The sequence below is a fragment of the Salarias fasciatus genome, chromosome 1 (assembly GCF_902148845.1).
Source record: "Salarias fasciatus chromosome 1, fSalaFa1.1, whole genome shotgun sequence".
Classification (NCBI taxonomy): domain Eukaryota; kingdom Metazoa; phylum Chordata; class Actinopteri; order Blenniiformes; family Blenniidae; genus Salarias; species Salarias fasciatus.
The window spans coordinates 650,148-669,093 of record NC_043745.1 but is presented as its reverse complement, the minus strand read 5'-3'; the positions used below and the strand labels follow the sequence as shown (position 1 = coordinate 669,093).

General features: G+C 51.2%; 1 protein-coding gene across 1 annotated transcript; it reads left to right on the top strand.

Annotated features, from left to right (window-relative positions):
• Nucleotides 1–473: 473 nt before the first annotated feature.
• On the top strand, nucleotides 474–12,268 carry LOC115392671 (apoptosis regulator BAX). Its single transcript, XM_030097341.1, has 6 exons — nucleotides 474–758; nucleotides 2,701–2,749; nucleotides 3,140–3,301; nucleotides 6,736–6,868; nucleotides 10,156–10,260; nucleotides 10,352–12,268. The coding sequence occupies exons 1-6, from the start codon at nucleotides 689–691 to the stop codon at nucleotides 10,448–10,450; spliced, it is 618 nt and encodes a 205-aa protein (XP_029953201.1). The 5' UTR covers nucleotides 474–688; the 3' UTR covers nucleotides 10,451–12,268.
• Nucleotides 12,269–18,946: the final 6,678 nt, after the last annotated feature.

Here is an 18,946-nt window from a genome sequence, read left to right as displayed (position 1 = left end):
TGAACTTGTTCCTCTGGACCCGGGTTGAACCGATAAAAAGTGGTTGTAAACAATAATGGTCCACATGTGGCTTAATAATAATGGCTTTATGTCTGCACTTATGAGTGCTTCCCATTTGTTAACACGTGATTATATCATTATTATTATTATTATTGTTGTTGTTGTTATCATTATTATTAGTATTAGTATTATTACTGTTGTTGTTGTTATTATTATTATTATTACTGACGGCACTTTTTGGCTCTGTATCTGTCCTCTGTTCTTGGTGTAGTGCGGCCCTGTGACACATCTGGAAGGCCATGCGGAAAACATCCCAGCTGCCACGGGTCGTGGGTTCAGCCTCTGGCGGCGACACAGGAGCAAAACCTGGCGCAAAGTGCACCGAAACACTGGCGGGCCGCCTCCGGCCCTCGGGCCTCATGTTTGACCCCACTGCAGTGTGGGATGAACCGCCGCAGCCGGGGTCCGGGGAGCGGGGCGGCGCCGCGCCTCCTGCCCGGGGGAGTCCGCTCCTCCTCGGCAGCAGAGGCGTGCCGGCGCCGCGCCGCCACTTCCGTGTTCCGCGCAGGAAGGTGAAGCGGACACACCCGGCGAGGCCGCCGCGTTCCACCGGGCCCAGCAGACAGCGCATGTTCGGGTCAGAAAGTTGGAGTCGTCGCTGGCTGGAAGCTGACGGGGGTCCGGACACATGGCCGACAACCGAGGAGCAGATCCCCGGGACGGGGACCCGGAGCCGCGGGGCGCCGAGGGGGGAGAAGGTCCGTGCCTTTCACACCAACACGCGTCTCTCTCTTTCTTTTTCCCAGAGGCCACACCGGGACTGGATCGGTAACCCCAGTCTGCCCCAGTTGTCGGTAAAAACGAACTTTATGTCGGGAAGTGAATCAAGCAGCAGCTCCGCTCCTTCACGGTTCACTGGAGACTTTCTCACCGCCTCCCCCGGAGAGCAGCGCTCTGGAGCCGGGAGAGACACGGGTCTGCACGGCCTGGAGGCCCGGAGGCCCGGAGGAGGCCCGGGGAGGCCCGGAGAGGCCCGAGAGGCCCGGAGGAGGCCCGGAGGAGCCCGGAGGCCGGTGAGAGACGACCGGAGGAGGGTGAGAGGCCCAGAGAGTGACCTGGAACCCTCGGACCTCGAACCGCTTCCACACACCGTGGGAATAGCCTCGAAGTCCCACCACGGGGTTTCAGAGCAGCCTCGCACCCCCTCCAGGGTGACGGGACTGAGTGGAGACTGTGTGCTGTCCTGTGCCTTCTGTGGCCTCCGTTACGCCGTGTTTCCACCAGAAACGGTGAACGCGAATTCATTCGTGCGTCAAATGAAATGTCCCCGCTCTCCACGCTCCGGTTTGCTGGTGGCTCATTGGGCCACATCGGCCGCTCTGTGTGGATGTGGTGGAGGCCCTTGCTGTTGCTCAGGGCCCACAGTGCATGGATGTTTTGGGCTTTCAGTTGTTTTCAAGGTTCTGATTAACTGTCATGCATTGTTTCCTCAACTAGAGGGCGCTACAGCGGCTCAGACAGCAGGACTGCATGAGTGACCAGCATTGTTCCAGTACAAACTCTAATTGGCCCAGAATCAGTCCATTCATGGATCAAACGCCTGCCAGGATCAGCAGGTTCTGCACAAACGACTGATCCCAACTTTAGCTGTCAAAGGAGTTGTCCTGCTGTGTGACGAGGGTGACCACCTCCAGAAAGACAGAAAGTGGGACACCTGGCATGTTTTGGAGGGACAAGGTGGGATGGACGCAGCCATCTGTAAACCCTGACCATACACTGCACAGTTAGACCACAAGACCAGGAAAACAAAATATTTCATATGTGGCCTCTATATTTTCAGAAAACATGACACAGAATGAAGTAACAAATGTGTTTTACTTACTTAAGTGAAACATATATTGACACATTAACATTAATAATCCATCTAAAAGCTCTGAAAAGGCCGAACATGAAGCCTCTCAAGTATACAGGACAATAACCAACAGGCCTATATGCGCTTCCAACACCCCCATACTGACAGAATTCAACTAGCGCACTGTGTGGAAATCTTGGCTTAAATAAAATACCAGCGGGGAAAAAAAAAAAAAAAAAAAAAAAATATATATATATATATATATATATATATATATATATATATATATATATATATATATATGCTCGTCAGTTGGTCTCACCCAGCTGTGTGAAGACGTCCATTCCTTTTTGAAAGAACACTTTCTCTGTTTTGACTGTGGTCCACTCATCATTTCATTTACATCTTCTCCCGCCGCTCCACTTCCCTCACTCCCTCGTGTTTGTTTGGGGCGTAACATTTGACGTAGTACCTTAAAACGCAGCTATTGGACGGACGTCATCGTTGTCTCCTGCAACCATTGGTCGAAATGAAATGCTCTCCGCTCGCGCAGATCAGATCATACAGGTAGAGGAACAGACCCGCTCTGGGCTGGTTCATTTTGTTTGTATTCTTTTTTCTTTTTTCTTTTTTTTTTTTGCCAATGAATGGAAAAGCAGGACATTGTCCTGATATGCGTGACGCGGGACAAACACTGAAATAGCGGGACAAAACAGTCTTAAACGGGACAGGTGGCCACCCTATGTGTGACACACATTCCTGATCTTTTGGATTTGCAGCTCAGTTTCTTCCTGATGATGAAATCAGAGCAGTGTCCGTGTTAACCGTGAAATGTCCGGTTCTTCCAGACGTGGTGGATGACCCCATCCTGGAGCAGGGAGCCGTGGTCCTCAGGGGGTGAGTCTCGTCAAACCTCATCATTTAACACGGGACCTGTGTTAGTTCACACTGATTCAGGTTCAGGACCGCAGGCAGGACCTGGAATCAGCCCGATGGTCATAAAGCCAGTCATCCACTAAGTTCAGGGCAATAAACAGAGAGAAAATATAAATTTCCATGATCCGCATTCATCCACAATGGGACAGACGACATGTTGAAAGATGAGACTTCTTGGAAAAGGTTTAGTCATTGTTCTTGATGAGCAGATGGAGTTGTTGAGAAGTTGATGATCTGTTGTGTTTTTCCTGAGGGAGTTAAACTGTGTCGGTCCTCTGCTGCTCCTTCAGGCGTGGCTTGTTGAAGGTCGTACTGCTGAGGTGAATGTGCAGCGTCTGGTTGCTGTTGCAGGTATGTGATCGAGCGGATAAACACCCAGGACCCCAGTCGACAGGTGAGCTCTGAGGATCTGGGAGGACGTCCTGGAGAGCAGCAGGAGCCGCAGATAAAGGAGGTGGTGGAGCAGCTGCTGAGAATCGCAGAAGAGATGAACAGGAACGCTGAGCTGCAGCGGTAAGAGCTATTCAACTTTAGTGAAATAATAACAAAAAGCACTTTGTCTCCTGTATCGCTCCTCGACAGGTACATCTTGAAAATTAAAATAACCACAAAAACATTCAGTATTTTTACTCACTCGTTTCAGAAAGTCAAACGCATGTATGATACAGGCTCATGGCAGAGTGAAATATTTCAAGCCTTTATTTCTTGAAACTTTGATGATGATGATGATGATGGCTGACAGATAATGAAAACCCAAAATTCAGTGTCTCAGAAAAGTAGAATATTGTGTGGGATCGATAGAAACGATATTTCAAACAACGATGTGGGGCTTCTGAAGAGTGCGTTCCTCGATACTGGGTTCATCGGTGCGGCGTGGCACCGATGAACAGCGTAGTCTTCAGGTCAGCCTTCAGGTCGTCTGTATCGTCACGCCTGGCGTCTCCCCTTCCTCTTGACGATGTCCCATCGATGCTCCATGGGGTTCAGGTCAGGCCAGTCTGCTGGCCACTCCAGCGCAGTAACACCATGGTCATTGAACCAGCTTCTGGTACCTTTGGCTGTGTGGCCACGAGCCAAGTCCTGCTGGAAAATGAAATCAACATCCCCAAGAAGCTCGTCAGGTGACACGGCGGCCCGAATCGTCACAGACCGCGGTAACGTCATACAAGCATTCAAGCATTCTGATTCGGAGCCTCTCCGCTCTTCCTCCAGACTCTGGGACTTTGATTTCCAGATGCTAGGGGTGGGCGATATGGCAAAAATGTCATATCCCGATTTTTTAAAATCAATATCTCGATCACGATTTTATCACGATTCTTTTTTTATATTGATTTTTCTAGACTAATTTGCAAGTTTGACCATTTATTTCCCCAATGTTAAAACATATAAAACAAATAAAATGTATTTGAACATGTAAAACCCTAAAAGAAAAAAAGACAATTTAAGCTAAAGAAACTGCCTTTAATTTAATTAGTACAGTCTTTTTCTAACCAAAATGTGCAATGAACACAAACATAAAAAGTCATGAACAGCAACAGAGTGCACTTTTGTAGCACAAAAACTAAACACACTAAACAGACTATTAAAAAGGGTCAATAAAAATGCAAACTTAGCTGGTAAACTTAGCTCTTAAAGGGCAACAATTTAGAACAAAACAATTTAACTTTAATATCTATAACCTGAGTAAATAATACAGTTGCTTGAGAATAATTTTTTGTTCAGAGATCTAAGCTTTTATCTCCTTTTAAAAATGAGGTAAAAGATAATGAACAATAAAGTTACTTTTGTAACATAAAAAACTAAACACATCAAATAGCTTTTTAGCAGTTTTAATGTGATATAGTTTTAATAGTTGCACTATCTGACCACTAGAGGGCTCTGTCTCCATTGAAATACAGCCCCTCATCATCCCATTAAACCACAGACGTTCCACTAGTGATCAGACTAAAGGTTCGTTTCAGCTGTTAGCTTGATGGTGTGTTCACTAAGTGTCTTTTCACATTTCTGTGATTTGTTGTACATAAAATCTCTCATGCTAGCTTGTGAACTGCTAGCGGTAGCTCGCTAGCTAGCGTTAGCATCGGCGCTAGCTTCAGCGTCCCTCCCTCCAGCTTGTTGGGGTGTTTCTATGGCGGCTGATCTCTTGTAGATCCTGTACTGCTGCTGTAAACCAGCTCTGCCTGACACAGCCTCCACCCAGCCTCCACCCAGCCTCCACCCAGCCTCCACCCAGCAGCAGCTCCAGCCAGAGAAGCTCCACAGCGCTCCGCTCGCTGTTAGCTGCCTTTGCGTCCCAGAGTCAATGTGAACGCAGCACTGGCAGGTTTTTTTTTTTTTAATCATCGTTAATGTTGCTCCGTATGTATTTATTATGTGTGTGGAGAACTGCACTAGAGGGAACATTTAGTTGATAATATCTGAAGCTTTCAGGTAACATCATCACTCCAAAAAATTTATATATATAGGTGAAAAAAGAACGAGGAGGAGAACGTGCCCTATAGACGGTGGAACGATCTTTCTGATTTATGAGATCATCCCAACGTTATAATCCTTAACGATCTTATATCGTCATATCGCACACCCCTACCAGATGCAATTCAAAATGTACTTTCTTCTGAAAAAAGGACTTTGGAGCACTGAGCACCAGTCCAGTTCTCCACAGGCCAGGTAAGACGGTTCTGACGTTGTCTGTTGTTCCGGAGTGACTTGACACCTTTGTTTGCCGTGCGTGCGATTGGTCGGTGCGTCAGCGGCTCTCGGTGCGTTGACTCCAGCCTCGGTCCGCTCCTTGTGACGCTCTCCTGAATCGGTGGGTGGATTTGGCTCGACAGTCCTCCGTCATCCCGTCTGCTGCTGCTTTTTCTCACCACAGTTTTTCCTTCCACTCTCTTGAACATGCTTGGATCCAGCGTCTTTAGCCATGAACATTAGTGGCTGCCCGTCCGTGTGGACGGAGTCTGGGACTGTCCTCTGGACATCTGTCAGGTCAGCAGTCTCCCATCATGATGTAGCTACTGACCCAGCTTCTTGCTTCTTCTGACCTGTGCCATTGGCTTTGTCTGTTGACTACCCAAAATGCATTGAGCTCCCGTCGTGTCCTCTCACCACAGCCACGGGAAAGTCTGCCTGCGAGAGACCCGAGACCCGAGACCCGAGACCCACACTGTCAGTTATTGTATCTGGACCAGAGTTCAGGGGAGTTTCTCACATGACCGACTGAAGAGGACTTTCCCATGAAGTCCCTGAAGTGGACTCTGGTCCGGATCAAACAGGACTGATGTGACAGCGCCGTTTAACTTCATTAAGTGAACATGAGCTGGAGCAGGGGTGTTCAACCTGTGGCTCTGGAGCCACTTCAGTCCCTCTGCCTTTGCGACATTATACGTGAATAAACATTGAAGTTATTTTTATATTATTATATGATTCGTCACTCTTGGTTCAAAAGACATTCAAAAAAGGTTCAAGTAAAACTGGGAAAAATAGAAAAAAAATACAAGAAATGGGGAAAGAAATGATAGAATGGATTAATAAACCTGACATGTCTCCAATTTCTAACATAAGTAAATGAAATATGGTGGGAAAAAAAAGCAAACAAAATCGTTTAAAAAGAGGTGAAATTTCAAAACTGTCGTCAAAAAAAGCTTGAAAAGAACAAAACTGTTAAAAAATCAGGTAAAAAAAAAATAGATTCAGCGTAATAAAAGGTTCTATTCTGAAGTTTAGTTAAAACTTCATGAATAAATCATAAGATCTAGTTTCTGTTTGTTCATCAAAACCAAGAATGAATCTTCCTGAGCTGCAGTCGCCTCATTTAAAGGTTGAACGTTCTTTATGGCTCCAGAACTGCTGACTGCTGGCGAAGACAGCCTGACAGGCCCAACCCTGGGACTGTGGCGCCGCTGTGTTTTGACCCCTGTTCACCTCTGACCCCTGCTTGTCTCCGTCAGGCTGATCAGCCAGGTCCAGGGCGACTGCGCGCAGGACATCTTCATGGAGGTGGCCCGGAGCATCTTCGCAGACGGCATCAACTGGGGACGAGTCGTGGCGCTCTTTCACCTGGCCTACAAGCTCATCTACAAGGTAGTGCAGCCTGTCCTGGACCTGTCCTGGACCTGTCCTGGACCTGTCCTGGACCTGTCCTGGACCTGTCCCGGACCTGTCCTGGCCCCGTCCTGGACCTGTCCCGGCCCCGTCCTGGACCTGTCCTGGACCTGTCCTGGCCCCGTCCTGGACCTGTCCTGGACCTGTCCTGGACCTGTCCTGGACCTGTCCTGGCCCCGTCCTGGACCTGTCCTGGCCCCGTCCTGGACCTGTCCTGGCCCCGTCCTGGACCTGTCCCGGCCCCGTCCTGGACCTGTCCCGGCCCCGTCCTGGACCTGTCCTGGACCCGTCCTGGCCCCGTCCTGGACCCGTCCTGGACCCGTCCTGGACCCGTCCTGGACCTGTCCTGGACCTGTCCTGGACCTGTCCCGGCCCCGTCCTGGACCTGTCCTGGACCTGTCCTGGCCCCGTCCTGGACCCGTCCTGGACCTGTCCTGGCCCCGTCCTGGACCCGTCCTGGACCTGTCCTGGACCTGTCCTGGACCTGTCCCGGCCCCGTCCTGGACCTGTCCTGGACCTGTCCTGGCCCCGTCCTGGACCCGTCCTGGACCTGTCCTGGCCCCGTCCTGGACCCGTCCTGGACCTGTCCTGGACCTGTCCTGGACCTGTCCCGGCCCCGTCCTGGACCTGTCCTGGCCCCGTCCTGGACCTGTCCTGGACCTGTCCTGGACCTGTCCTGGACCTGTCCTGGCCCCGTCCTGGACCCGTCCTGGCCCCGTCCTGGACCCGTCCTGGACCTGTCCTGGCCCCGTCCTGGACCCGTCCTGGACCTGTCCTGGACCTGTCCTGGACCTGTCCCGGCCCCGTCCTGGACCCGTCCTGGACCTGTCCTGGCCCCGTCCTGGACCCGTCCTGGACCCGTCCTGGACCTGTCCTGGCCCCGTCCTGGACCCGTCCTGGACCCGTCCTGGACCTGTCCTGGCCCCGTCCTGGACCCGTCCTGGACCCGTCCTGGCCCCGTCCTGGACCCGTCCTGGACCTGTCCTGGACCTGTCCTGGACCTGTCCCGGCCCCGTCCTGGACCTGTCCTGGACCTGTCCTGGCCCCGTCCTGGACCCGTCCTGGACCTGTCCTGGCCCTGTCCTGGACCTGTCCTGGACCTGTCCTGGCCCCGTCCTGGACCTGTCCTGGACCTGTCCTGGCCCCGTCCCGGCCCCGTCCCGTCCCGGACCCGTCCCGGACCCGTCCCGGACCCGTCCCGGCCCCGTCCTGGCCCCGTCCTGGCCCCGTCCCGGACCCGTCCCGGCCCCGTCCTGGACTTGTCCCAGCCCCGTCCCAGCCCCGTCCTGGACTTGTCCTGGCTCCGTCCTGGCCCCGTCCTGGACCTGTCCTGGCCCCGTCCTGGCCCCGTCCCGGCCCCGTCCTGGACCTGTCCTGGCCCCGTCCTGGCCCCGTCCTGGACCTGTCCTGGCCCCGTCCTGGCCCCGTCCTTGCCCTGTCCTGGCCCCGTCCTGGCCCCGTCCCGGCCCCGTCCTGGACCTGTCCTGGCTCCGTCCTGGCCCCGTCCTCAACCTGTCCTGGCCCCGTCCTGGCCCCGTCCTTGCCCTGTCCTGGCCCCGTCCTGGCCCCGTCCTGGACTTGTCCTGGCCCCGTCCTGGACCCGTCCTGGACTTGTCCTGGACCCGTCCTGGCCCCGTCCTGGACTTGTCCTGGCCCCGTCCTGGACCCGTCCTGGACTTGTCCTGGACCCGTCCTGGACCTGTCCTGGCCCCGTCCTGGACCCGTCCTGGACTTGTCCTGGACCTGTCCTGGCTCCGTCCTGGCCCCGTCCTGGACCTGTCCTGGCCCCGTCCTGGCCCCGTCCTTGCCCTGTCCTGGCCCCGTCCTGGACCTGTCCTGGCCCCGTCCTGGCCCCGTCCTTGCCCTGTCCTGGCCCCGTCCTGGACCCGTCCTGGACTTGTCCTGGACCCGTCCTGGACCCGTCCTGGACTTGTCCTGGCCCTGTCCTGGACCCGTCAGCCGGGGCTCCCCGCTGGCTCCCCGGGAGCAGGAGGGGGACAGGACAGGATGACTGTGACTATTAATGTCCAATTTATTTTGATTCACGACAGACCTGGCTCTGGTTTTCCTGTAGCAGATGACTGATATTCATATATTCTAAGTTAAAAACAAGTCTTATTTAACTATTAACTTCATTATCTGTTTAACCTCATATGTGTAGTTAATTTAATGCATGTTATTGATCTTGACCTTTAGACCGTATCGGCCCGAATATAAGACGACTGATTATAACACGCCCCCTATTTTTCAAATATCATTTTGTGAAAATAAAAATGTGTTGACGACAATAAGGTTACTCATAAGAGAACTTTATATTGTACAATTATTTAAACTCAAAAACTCACAACAGAGATAACATTTAATGTGATTTAAGATAAAAAAAAAATTACTGAAGCATTAAATAAATATATTCTCTTTCTCAAAATAAGCAACAATTAAGAACCTCAAAGGTTCAATAACTGCATTAATGATGTAAATAACTGTATAACCATCAAACTCCAGTTCTATTCAGCTTCATGAACATGAATAACTCAGCCTCCTGGATGCTGGGTTCAGTCTGGCCTGTAGAGAACAGTTCTTCAGAGAGGAAGCAGCAGGTTTCAGCTGCTCTGAGCTTTTATTACTTTCTCCTGAAGGCTGGAAAACTGAAACCAACCAGATAAACATAGAAGTGAACAAACACACAAGATGTACCACAACACACATCACTGTCTGAAAACAACACAAGTCAGTATTTAAAATCAAAGCTGCTAGCTCAATGCTAACTATTAAAGGAAACGCCATTGACATGCTAACGGAATTAGCATCTGCGTTGAAACTTCAAAACAAACTGACAAACTCACAAGTTTCCCCTCCATCCTGAACATCAGCTGAGTATACTCGAGTACTGACAGGCAGGTATTCTGGATGCTGTTTGAAATGAACCCTAGAAAAACCACCAGCAGCCACACTGCTCAGTCTTCTTCTCTCACTGCTGCAGGCTGACACTCTGTCCAGCTCACTAGCTCCCCCTAACGGGGGGCGGAGCCACTGCATGCAGCAGAGGCAGTCCAGCTCCCCGGGACTCTGGCTCCACCCAGTCCTCCATTAGAGCACCATCCCGTTTTTTTAGAATACCGTTCCTGGAAAATAATATCGTCTTATTTTCGGGCCAAGATGGTATGTAGGTTTGAGGAAATCTCTTCTGTCAGGGTTTGATTTGACGTGGAAACACAGATTGTGTCAGTTCAACCCTGAAGACTCTGACGGCTGCTTCTCTCTCCAAGGCTCTGACCACCAACCATCTGGAGAACATCCGGACGGTCATCGGCTGGGTTCTCAAGGTCATCAAGGAGCAGCTGTACGGGTGGCTGGTGGCCCAGGGGGGCTGGGTGAGTGCTCCGTTCAGGAAGCGTCCAGCGTTTTGCACTTTGGAGGCTTTCGGACCGCCACGGTCCTAACCTGGGTTTCTGGTGTCTTCAGGAGGGAGTGATCCGGAGCTTCTCCCGGTGGAGGACCGTGGCCGCGCTCGCCTCAGTCGTCTTGCTGGCTTCCTTTGTTTACTACAGGAAGACTCGTTGAGACGGCGTCTCGTCGGGGCGCACCGTCTTCTTCTTGACATTGGTAAAGACAGAACATTTAGCACACTCACTCCTCTCGCTCCACTTCAAGAAGAGGACGTCCAGTACTGTACCAGGAGGTCGAGCAGCCTCCGTCTTCTCAGGACTCCACGAACAAACCCAGTGCCAGGCGTCAGCCGAGGCGGGATTCTGAACCAGCAGCTCCTTCACGGCCCTCCTGGAGGCCTCGACCACAGCAGAACCTCCCAGACCGACCCAGACACCCGAGCACCAGCCGGTCCCCTCGCAGCACCGTCCCCAGCCGACAGCTGCAGTCTGGGTTCTACCGGAAGGTTCTCCTGACATGTACTGTGGTGCTTCAGGACTCTTCTACTCATTCTGCTGCAGAAAAGGTGAAAACTGATAGGAACAACTCCTTGAATTTTTTATTTTTAAGATCATTCCCATTGGTTCATTTAGACATTTGAAGTTGGTATCAACCTGTTTTTAAGTGTTGCAGCAGTATTTGGGGGACGTTTAGATGTGTCCTCGCAGCTCGTCCAATGCGAGGCCGACTGCTGCTGGGACACCGATCGTCTGTTTCTCTGTCTTCTTCAAAGCATCGACGCTGCCAGCAGTACTCATGTTGTATTAACTGGCTTAACTTCAGGAGCCACATGGCACAGAGAAGCCAGACCAACCATGCTAACGGCTTTCCCTTTGTTTTAAGGTAAAAAAAATACAAAATGTCTTGAATCGAATGTCTTTCTAAAACTTCAGTTGACAAAAAACAAAAGGGCAATAAAATGCATTTTTAGAACACTGTATTTCCCGTGGAACATGTGAAAATGTGAAATCTACTGTGTCACAGTTTCCAGGACATGATTTACAACCTCGCCTTCAGCTTGGCTTTGATGCAAGGCTGGCTAGCTTCTCTTTTTGTTTCCTGCCTGCTATATCGCCAAAAAGTGAGTTAATGCAGACTGCAGCTGCTTTGATTAAACAGTTAAAGATGACTCTGTTGTTTGATAAAATGTAAGCTTTGCCAGGTTTCTTTTGGGATGCATGTTTGTCACAGAGATGTTCATAAATACCGCCTGGTGTGCCTTCGTGAAGCTGACAGCAGATGATGAGCTACGTCTGTCACGCAGACGTGACGGACACATCAGGCTGAAGACAAGAGCTTCCACAGCACTTCCCAATGGATCCCTGCCTGTCTTTATATCACATTTATTCACATATATTTACAAAAGAAAAGTAGAGGGAAAGCTAGCTAGCTTACTGCTAGCGTTGTAGCTTTAGCATCAAAGGCAAGCTGAAGGCCACTTTGTTCATCATGTTTCCTAAACCCTCCCACACCGCAGATTTCACATTATATACCAGCAGTTTTAAATGCTAATAAGCCAAAAGTAAAGACCCACATATATTGAGATAAATGTGAAATGAGAACAGTCACGGATCCACCGCCAAGTGTTGTGGAGGCCCTTCTTTTGGTCTGCGTTGACCGTGTGTGTCCGCCATGCCGGCTGACCCCACTGGGATGAAGGGATGCTGAGGAAGGGATGTTCTAAACAGTTTGGAGGAACCCTACAAACTGAATTCCAGCCTGCTGTCTCTGGCACTGCAACATACTTGATATTTTAATGCGGTAATTTTTTGATAGGTAATTTATTCTGAGCTGTCGCTTGCTCTCCTGGAAGTTGTTTCCCCAGCAGCAGGAGAGTTTGTGTCAGTGTTTTTCTCTCCAGTGCATTAAAGGGGAATTCACACTATGTATATAGATTCTGTATTTCATATGACTTGATTTTTCTCAATAAAATATCAGCGTATTTCAAACTCACTGGTGTCACTCATTCATCAAGACGATGAGCCTCAGATGATAGAATGCACATGAAGTGGTGTATCTACTCTATAATGACTCTATATCTGCTCTAAAGTGAGTCTACATGTCCTCTGAGGTGACAGCAGCATCTGGACACTCCTGGTTTTGAGGTGACCACCATGAGTACTCCTACGTTAGCCATCTATGCATTTATCTATGTATGTACGTAGGCGCCCTAGAGGGCTGGCGATAGCACTGCACATCATGTCCCACGCTAAATTCTAATTCACTCTTCTTCCATGCGTAGGGCAAGACTATCCTCCATGAACTGTTACGGGTGAGACGACACGCGGTACTGGGTTCACCATCACGAGATGAGATTTCCACGTTAAACGTAAAGCTCGTGTCCGGAGTTTTGAAAGAGAGGTTTTTTTTTAATCCAACGTCTCAGGTTCCGCCCTCCCTCTGCTTTCATGAGCGACCAAGCCACGCCCCTTTAATCGTGCACGCTCATTACCTGTGGGGTGAAAATGAGAGCCTCCAGTCCTACAGCATCCTCCATGTTGAGCTGTTTACGGTGGATGTTCAGCAGACAGTGGATATATCTGCTGCAGAGCTAACTCTCCTCTGCTGGGCGAGCGGCCGTGCTCTCTGGCTGCTCCACACTTTGATTGACGGCACGACAAGGTGGAAGCTCGAAATCTATTGGCTGACGCTGACCGGCGCTTTTTCGGATAACATGGGGGTCTATGAGACGAAGGCGGAGCTCTTAAATAAATTTGCATATTGCTTTATGCTAATGTTATAGTATCGAACCAGACTGACACATTTAAGCTCTGTTGAAAAATGATAATACGAGGGGGGACCCAAATGTTTCCGGACTGATTCTATTAATAAAAAAATACAATGAATTTCCGACTTTGGCCGCTAGATGTCGCTACAGGATAGCCTCATGCATAACTGTGCCAGGTTTGGTCTTCCCCCGTGATGCGGTCAGCTGACAGTCACTGTTTATGTTGACAGAGTTACACCCCGCTCTTCAATTTTTCAAGATGGCGGATATCCACGGATATGCGCTCTGTCAAAACGTTTTGTTTTTTATTGGGAAAACAGCGGCAGAAACACTCACCATGTTGCAGACATTCTTTAAGAAGGATTCTTAGGGTGTCTGAGTGGTTTGGGCCCTTTAAGAGTAATCAGATTACATCAGGAAGACCAGGTACGCAGAGGACAACAATCCACTTCCAGAACAGAGGAAAACGTCACAAAAACTGAAGAAGACGTCCTGGTAGATCCACGCAGGACTTTTGATGACATTGCAGAACTGATCGGAGTATTGTAGAGATCCAGACAGATCATCCTCAGGCGGTTATTAGAAGCAGTGAGACGAAGGCTCCCGGAAATGGCCGCATCATAACAGACAGCAGACCACAGGACGCCCCGTTACGCACAGAAATAGCACCAAATGTTGTGCGTAAAGCATATTTTTGGACTAAAACCGTGACCAGCCAGCCTCCCCACCGCCATATTCCCCTGATCTGGCCCCGGGCGACGGCTTTTTGTTGTCAAAGATGAAACTGGAGCGGCAGCGGAAAGGTAAGACAGGCATACAGGCGGGGGGGGGGGGGGGGGGGGGGGGGAATCGAAGTTCTATCTTATCGGTACAGTTACGCACGGTCATGGCGACTCTTCTGAACAGTGAAAATCTCGGGTGCAGCGTTGTATTCAAGCCAAAGGAGAGTATTTTGAAGGTGACAGTTTCAAATAATTGCGAAGATTAAAAAATAAAAAGTTATAACTACAGTCCGGGAACTTTTGGGTCCCCCCTCGTATATTCAAAACGAACAGAAACTCCGGACACGAGGTTTAAGAAGATTAAAATGACACAACTTTTGACTGGACAGGTGTTAATTTAACAGTCACAAAACAGTGCAGGTGCATTTTAAAATATTTTATAATTTTCAGCCATGTATGATTGAAGCATGAGCTTTGAACTTATTTCCACAAATACAATGACAACGTCAAGGCTCCAGCTCCCAGCAAGTCCCGGTCTGGTGGAGCGCTCCGGCTCCCAGCAGGTCCCGGTCTGGTGGAGCGCTCCGGCTCCCAGCAGGTCCCGGTCTGGTGGAGCGCTCCGGCTCCCAGCAGGTCCCGGTCTGGTGGACCGCTCCGGCTCCCAGCAGGTCCCGGTCTGGTGTGGTGGACCGCTCCGGCTCCCAGCAGGTCCCGGTCTGGTGGAGCGCTCCGGCTCCCAGCAGGTCCCGGTCTGGTGGACCGCTCCGGCTCCCAGCAAGTCCCGGTCTGGTGTGGTGGACCGCTCCGGCTCCCAGCAGGGCCCGGTCTGGTGTGGTGGACCGCTCCGGCTCCCAGCAGGTCCCGGTCTGGTGTGGTGGACCGCTCCGGCTCCCAGCAGGTCCCGGTCTGGTGGACCGCTCCGGCTCCCAGCAGGTCCCGGTCTGGTGGACCGCTCCGGCTCCCAGCAAGTCCCGGTCTGGTGGAGCGCTCCGGCTCCCAGCAGGTCCCGGTCTGGTGGACCGCTCCGGCTCCCAGCAAGTCCCGGTCTGGTGGAGCGCTCCGGCTCCCAGCAGGTCCCGGTCTGGTGGACCGCTCCGGCTCCCAGCAGGTCCCGGTCTGGTGGACCGCTCCGGCTCCCAGCAGGTCCCGGTCTGGTGGACCGCTCCGGCTCCCAGCAGGTCCCGGTCTGGTGGACCGCTCCGGCTCCCAGCATTTCCCGGTCTGGTGGACCGCTCCGGCTCCCAGCAAGTCCCGGTCTGGTGGAGCGCTCCGGCTCCCAGCAGGTCCCGGTCTGGTGGACCGCTCAGGCTCCCAGCAGGTCCCGGTCTGGTGGAGCGCTCCGGCTCCCAGCAGGTCCCGGTCTGGTGGACCGCTCCGGCTCCCCGCAGGTCCCGGTCTGGTGGACCGCTCCGGCTCCCAGCAGGTCCCGGTCTGGTGGAGCGCTCCGGCTCCCAGCAGGTCCCGGTCTGGTGGACCGCTCCGGCTCCCAGCAGGTCCCGGTCTGGTGGACTGCTCCGGCTCCCAGCAGGTCCCGGTCTGGTGGACCGCTCCGGCTCCCAGCAGGTCCCGGTCTGGTGGACCGCTCCGGCTCCCAGCAGGTTCTCTAGTGCTGTCTTTTTGGGCGGAGATTGTGTGACTCTCTTCCTGTGAGCTCCAGCTGCCTCAGCTCTTGTCTTTAAACATTCATTCATTCATTTCCTGCTGCTTGTCCTTTTTCAGGGTCGCAGGGCTGGAGCCAGTCCCAGCTGCTGTGTGCGAGGGCGGGGTTCACCCTGGACAGTTCGCCAATCTGTCACAGGATGACACATAGACAACCATTCACGCTCACATTCACACCGAGGGCCAGTTCAGGGTGATCAGTTAACCCGGAGAGAACCCACGCACACACAAGGAGAACATGCAAACTCCACACAGAAACTCCACAAATTTTCTGTTGATGGGAACATAAATCGAGTAAACCAAGTGTTGCGTACACGCTCACACACACAGCCTCTCTCTGTAGCCTCGGGAAGACGGCCTCACTCTGATCCCCGTCCGGCTGAGGTAGGTCTGGAACCCTGGGTTACCCTACTTCGTCACGTCCATGAATAACTGCAGCTGCTTCTGCTCGGACATTCACACTGCAGTAACTGTTGAACGCCAGTGAAAAAAAGAAAAGACACGTTTCAGCTGCTGGAGCAGACGAGTGACGCCAGGAGCACTGAGGCCAGCTTGAGTTGTAAGGTTTATAGTATGAGTAAAGCACTTAATGCGCTGCGCCAATCCCACTGCAGAGTTACTTGCATTATCAATTCAATTCAGTTCAGCTTTATTTATAAAGCGCCAATTACAACATCATCATTTCTAGACACTTTTACAAAGAAAAGCCAACAGATCCACATGAGCAGCATAAGGGAATGTGGAAAGGAAAAACTCCCTTTTAACAGGAAGAAAGCTTTGCAGAACCAGGCTCAGAGGAGGAGAACCCTGCAGAACCAGGCTCAGAGGAGAACCCTGCAGAACCAGGCTCAGAGGAGGAGAACCCTGCAGAACCAGGCTCAGAGGAGGAGAACCCTGCAGAACCAGGCTCAGAGGAGGAGAACCCTGCAGAACCAGGCTCAGAGGAGGAGAACCCTGCAGAACCAGGCTCAGAGGAGCAGAACCCTGCAGAACCAGGCTCAGAGGAGGAGAACCCTGCAGAACCAGGCTCAGAGGAGGAGAACCCTGCAGAACCAGGCTCAGAGGAGCAGAACCCTGCAGAACCAGGCTCAGAGGAGAACCCTGCAGAACCAGGCTCAGAGGAGCAGAACCCTGCAGAACCAGGCTCAGAGGAGCAGAACCCTGCAGAACCAGGAACCAGGCTCAGAGGAGCAGAACCCTGCAGAACCAGGCTCAGAGGAGCAGAACCCTGCAGAACCAGGCTCAGAGGAGGAGAACCCTGCAGAACCAGGCTCAGAGGTGGCGGCTTTCTGCTATTCCAGTTGGGGTGAGGGGACAGAGAGAGAAAGAAACAGCACAGACAGGTATATTTCTTGTATAAACAGAGAGTTCATAAACTACAAGAGAAACAGTGGTCAACGACACGTAGTTCCGAAACATGACATGAAAGAATGGAGAGAAGTGAAGCAGAACTGGGAGCCGGTTCCACTGGTAGGAGCCCGGGGTTAGGGAACCTCCTGAACCCACTGGGTCTGGGTTCTCATTCAATCAGTGGATCAGCTGTTTTGATTGATGCCCATTTAGAAACTACAGTCAGTCACAACAGTGATGATGTGGTCTGGTCTTTTCAGCTCCCAGTCCGCCACAGCTGCTTGTAAAACTTCACCTGTTTGCCCCTCGTGGGACTCGAACAGGGGGCCAGACTGCAGTACGAACTCTCCACTTCCCAGTCACTGTGGGCTGTAACTGTGATGAGGCTTTGCATACGTCTCAATGTCCATCTGTCTGATGTTGAGGCGATGCTTTCTGCGTCTTTCAGGATCTGTACAGCCTTGCTCTTGGACTCTTCGCAGAGCTTTGGGAACATTGTGCAGGTAAAATTCATGCAAGACGGGACGGTGTAGTTCAATTCCACTGTGTGGAGACGTTGGCAAAATGCCAGACGTTCCACCACAGAAAACAGCCTCATGCCAGCTGCAGTGAAGACGCTGATATGTGTCGGTATTGTTGTGGCTCTGGGGATTGACTCTGGAAGTTTAGGTGCAGCGGCTGCTGCTGTCTCTGGCTACTGCTGCGGCTTTCCATCTCCTTCTTGTTAGTTTCTTGAGGACTGCATGCAGCAAAGGTGAATTACTGCCCCCCACAGGTCGCAAATAGAGGTTCAATAGCTTACAGTCTGACAGGCTTCTGCCCTGTGTGCACCAGACGGCTTTTCACTGAAACCAGAAATGTCAATGAAATTTCATCTCGCCGTTGACTGTGCCATCCACCGGTAAAAAAAATTTCTAAATTAGGAATGGCAATTCAGCACCCCTCCGGATACACGGCCTACACAGCCACTGAGGACGCTTACGCCCAGCATGCTAAAGAGTAAATCTTTGGTTTAAATGCAAAAACATCAGCTACATAGTCATTTACTAGTCAGCTGAACACACTACTTAAATTCCTTTCTTATTTAAACTTTGATGTATGTCTTCTGGTTTTTGAGACACGGTGGTCTCGCTGTTGGTTGTTTGTGTTTCACTCAGTGATACAGTCCTAATGTGTTCAAGCTACTGGGATCTGGGATGATTACCATTTGAGAAGATCTCATTTCGCCATATAAATCATTCACATGACAATAGCACAGTTGTATTTTTTCTTTATTTTCATAATTATTTTTTATTATCAGTGCTGTCAGAGTCCAGGAAACAGACCGTCTCATCATCACACACATCCATCAGGAGGGAGACTAAATGAAGCTCAACACTTCTAATCTGATATTCACTGATATCTGTGACCACTCCTATGCATCCACATGCATTTCTCAAAGTTTTCAGTTTGCTTTGTCTTAAAGCTTTAACATAAGCAGGACACGCCCAGAACATGCAGGGATGAAGTGAATGAAACTGACAAACACAAACAACAGCATATCCATGAACACTGGAAAAGCTTTCAAACACACACACCATCTTCATTTCAGTGGCAGAAAATCATTTTTGTGTACTCTGATATTTTCAGAAAATACAATATCATCTGCATATAGTGAAGTCTTTTCCTTCCTTTCTTCTCAATGAGGCAGTAAAACCTTCCAGAACAAACACGTTGTGGCTCCATATTGTGAGGAGAAAGATCTGGTACTGGGCAACATCTGGCATCCTCATCACGTTATACTAAACAGAGCAACCTCTTCCTCTCCGGTCAACTTCTCATGAATCAGACAGACTCTCCCTCCCTCTCTCCCTCTCTCCCTCTGTCTCTCTCTGTTATCCTCACAGTGTGTTTGGAAATGTGGTGGAAGTTGCTGGAGGTGACCAGGTGAGTTTGGAGACACTGCTGGAGGTGACCAGGTGAGTTTAGAGACACTGCTGGAGGTGACCAGGTGAGTTTAGAGACACTGCTGGAGGTGACCAGGTGAGTTTGGAGACACTGCTGGAGGTGACCAGGTGAGTTTAGAGACACTGCTGGAGGTGACCAGGTGAGTTTAGAGACACTGCTGGAGGTGACCAGGTGAGTTTAGAGACACTGCTGGAGGTGACCAGGTGAGTTTAGAGACACTGCTGG